Source organism: Ceratina calcarata, unplaced genomic scaffold, assembly GCF_001652005.2.
Source record: "Ceratina calcarata isolate Rehan_Ccalc_2016 unplaced genomic scaffold, ASM165200v1 scaffold289.2, whole genome shotgun sequence".
Lineage (NCBI taxonomy): Eukaryota > Metazoa > Arthropoda > Insecta > Hymenoptera > Apidae > Ceratina > Ceratina calcarata.
Window position 1 is genome coordinate 1,080,913 of NW_017151272.1, and position 951 is coordinate 1,081,863.

General features: G+C 41.0%; 1 protein-coding gene across 1 annotated transcript in view; it reads right to left on the minus strand.

Moving 5' to 3' along the window:
- Positions 1–951, minus strand: part of LOC108623699 (phospholipase D3) — a 9,340-nt gene that overhangs the window by 6,008 nt on the left and 2,381 nt on the right. Inside the window, exons 4-5 of the mRNA XM_018022394.2 lie at positions 379–727; positions 150–319 (exon numbers count right to left, since the gene is read on the minus strand). Of these exons, the coding sequence (XP_017877883.1) occupies positions 150–319; positions 379–727 (519 nt within the window). The remainder of the gene's footprint in view (positions 1–149; positions 320–378; positions 728–951) is intronic.

Consider the following 951-nt stretch of genomic DNA (forward strand, 5'->3'; position numbering starts at 1 on the left):
AGACAAATTTCTTTACACATTATTCTTTCACTGTGCAGCCATTTTTACTGCTTTTGGGCAATATTGGTATATACTGAGTTTCAGTCTTTCTAGTGTTAAAAGTTAATTATCTTTTCCACGAAGCCAGCTAGCATCAGAAACACGTCGACCGTAGCTTTCCATTCCTGTAACTCGTTTTGTTTACCTGGGCATTTGCTTTTTTCGTCAACACCTCCGTATCGACGTTCGGGCTAATTTGCGAAGGAATGTTCTGCGCTATTTTCAGCTGAACGTTATTATCCTTGCCCGCTCTGAGTAGCGAGCGAAAAACCTCTTCGCCCTGAAACATTCCCAGGAGAATGGGTTCGTTCCTAATTTTTTTTCAATTCGCTCAATTACCTGCTTCGCGCTATCATCCGGGTACACATCCTCCCTCGTCATGGTCCAGTAAAACGACGCTATTTCTATCCTCTCTTCCGCCAACGAAATCAATTTTATCCAAGAGTCGTAAGTACTCTCGAGGGAAACGTTGCTGTCGGCGTAGGTCATGCCGATGGGCAGCGTTTCCACAAACGTTAAATTGCAACCGTTTAAACAGTTTGAATCGAAGCCGAGGTTTGTGTTGTTCAAAGCGTACTTCTCCGCGGCGTGATCCAGCAACGGTAATAAAACGACCAGCACTATTAAAATTAGTATGATCGTGATCGGAATGCAACTCGGTTTGCACCATCCTTGCGAACCTCTCCATCTGTCTCGACAAAATATGAAAAGAACATCGCCGCCGATTAAGGATGTATTGGCTATACAGTCAATCCGAAACGTTTATTTACCCCTTGGAAAAATCTCGGAAAAATTTCTTTTTTTTTCTCAAAATTTTGAAAAATGCTTTTAATACAAGTTGTTTTTCTTCTAATTTCGATATTTAACGAGTTAACTATGATTAATCGGCATTTTATGGGTACTGATAAAATC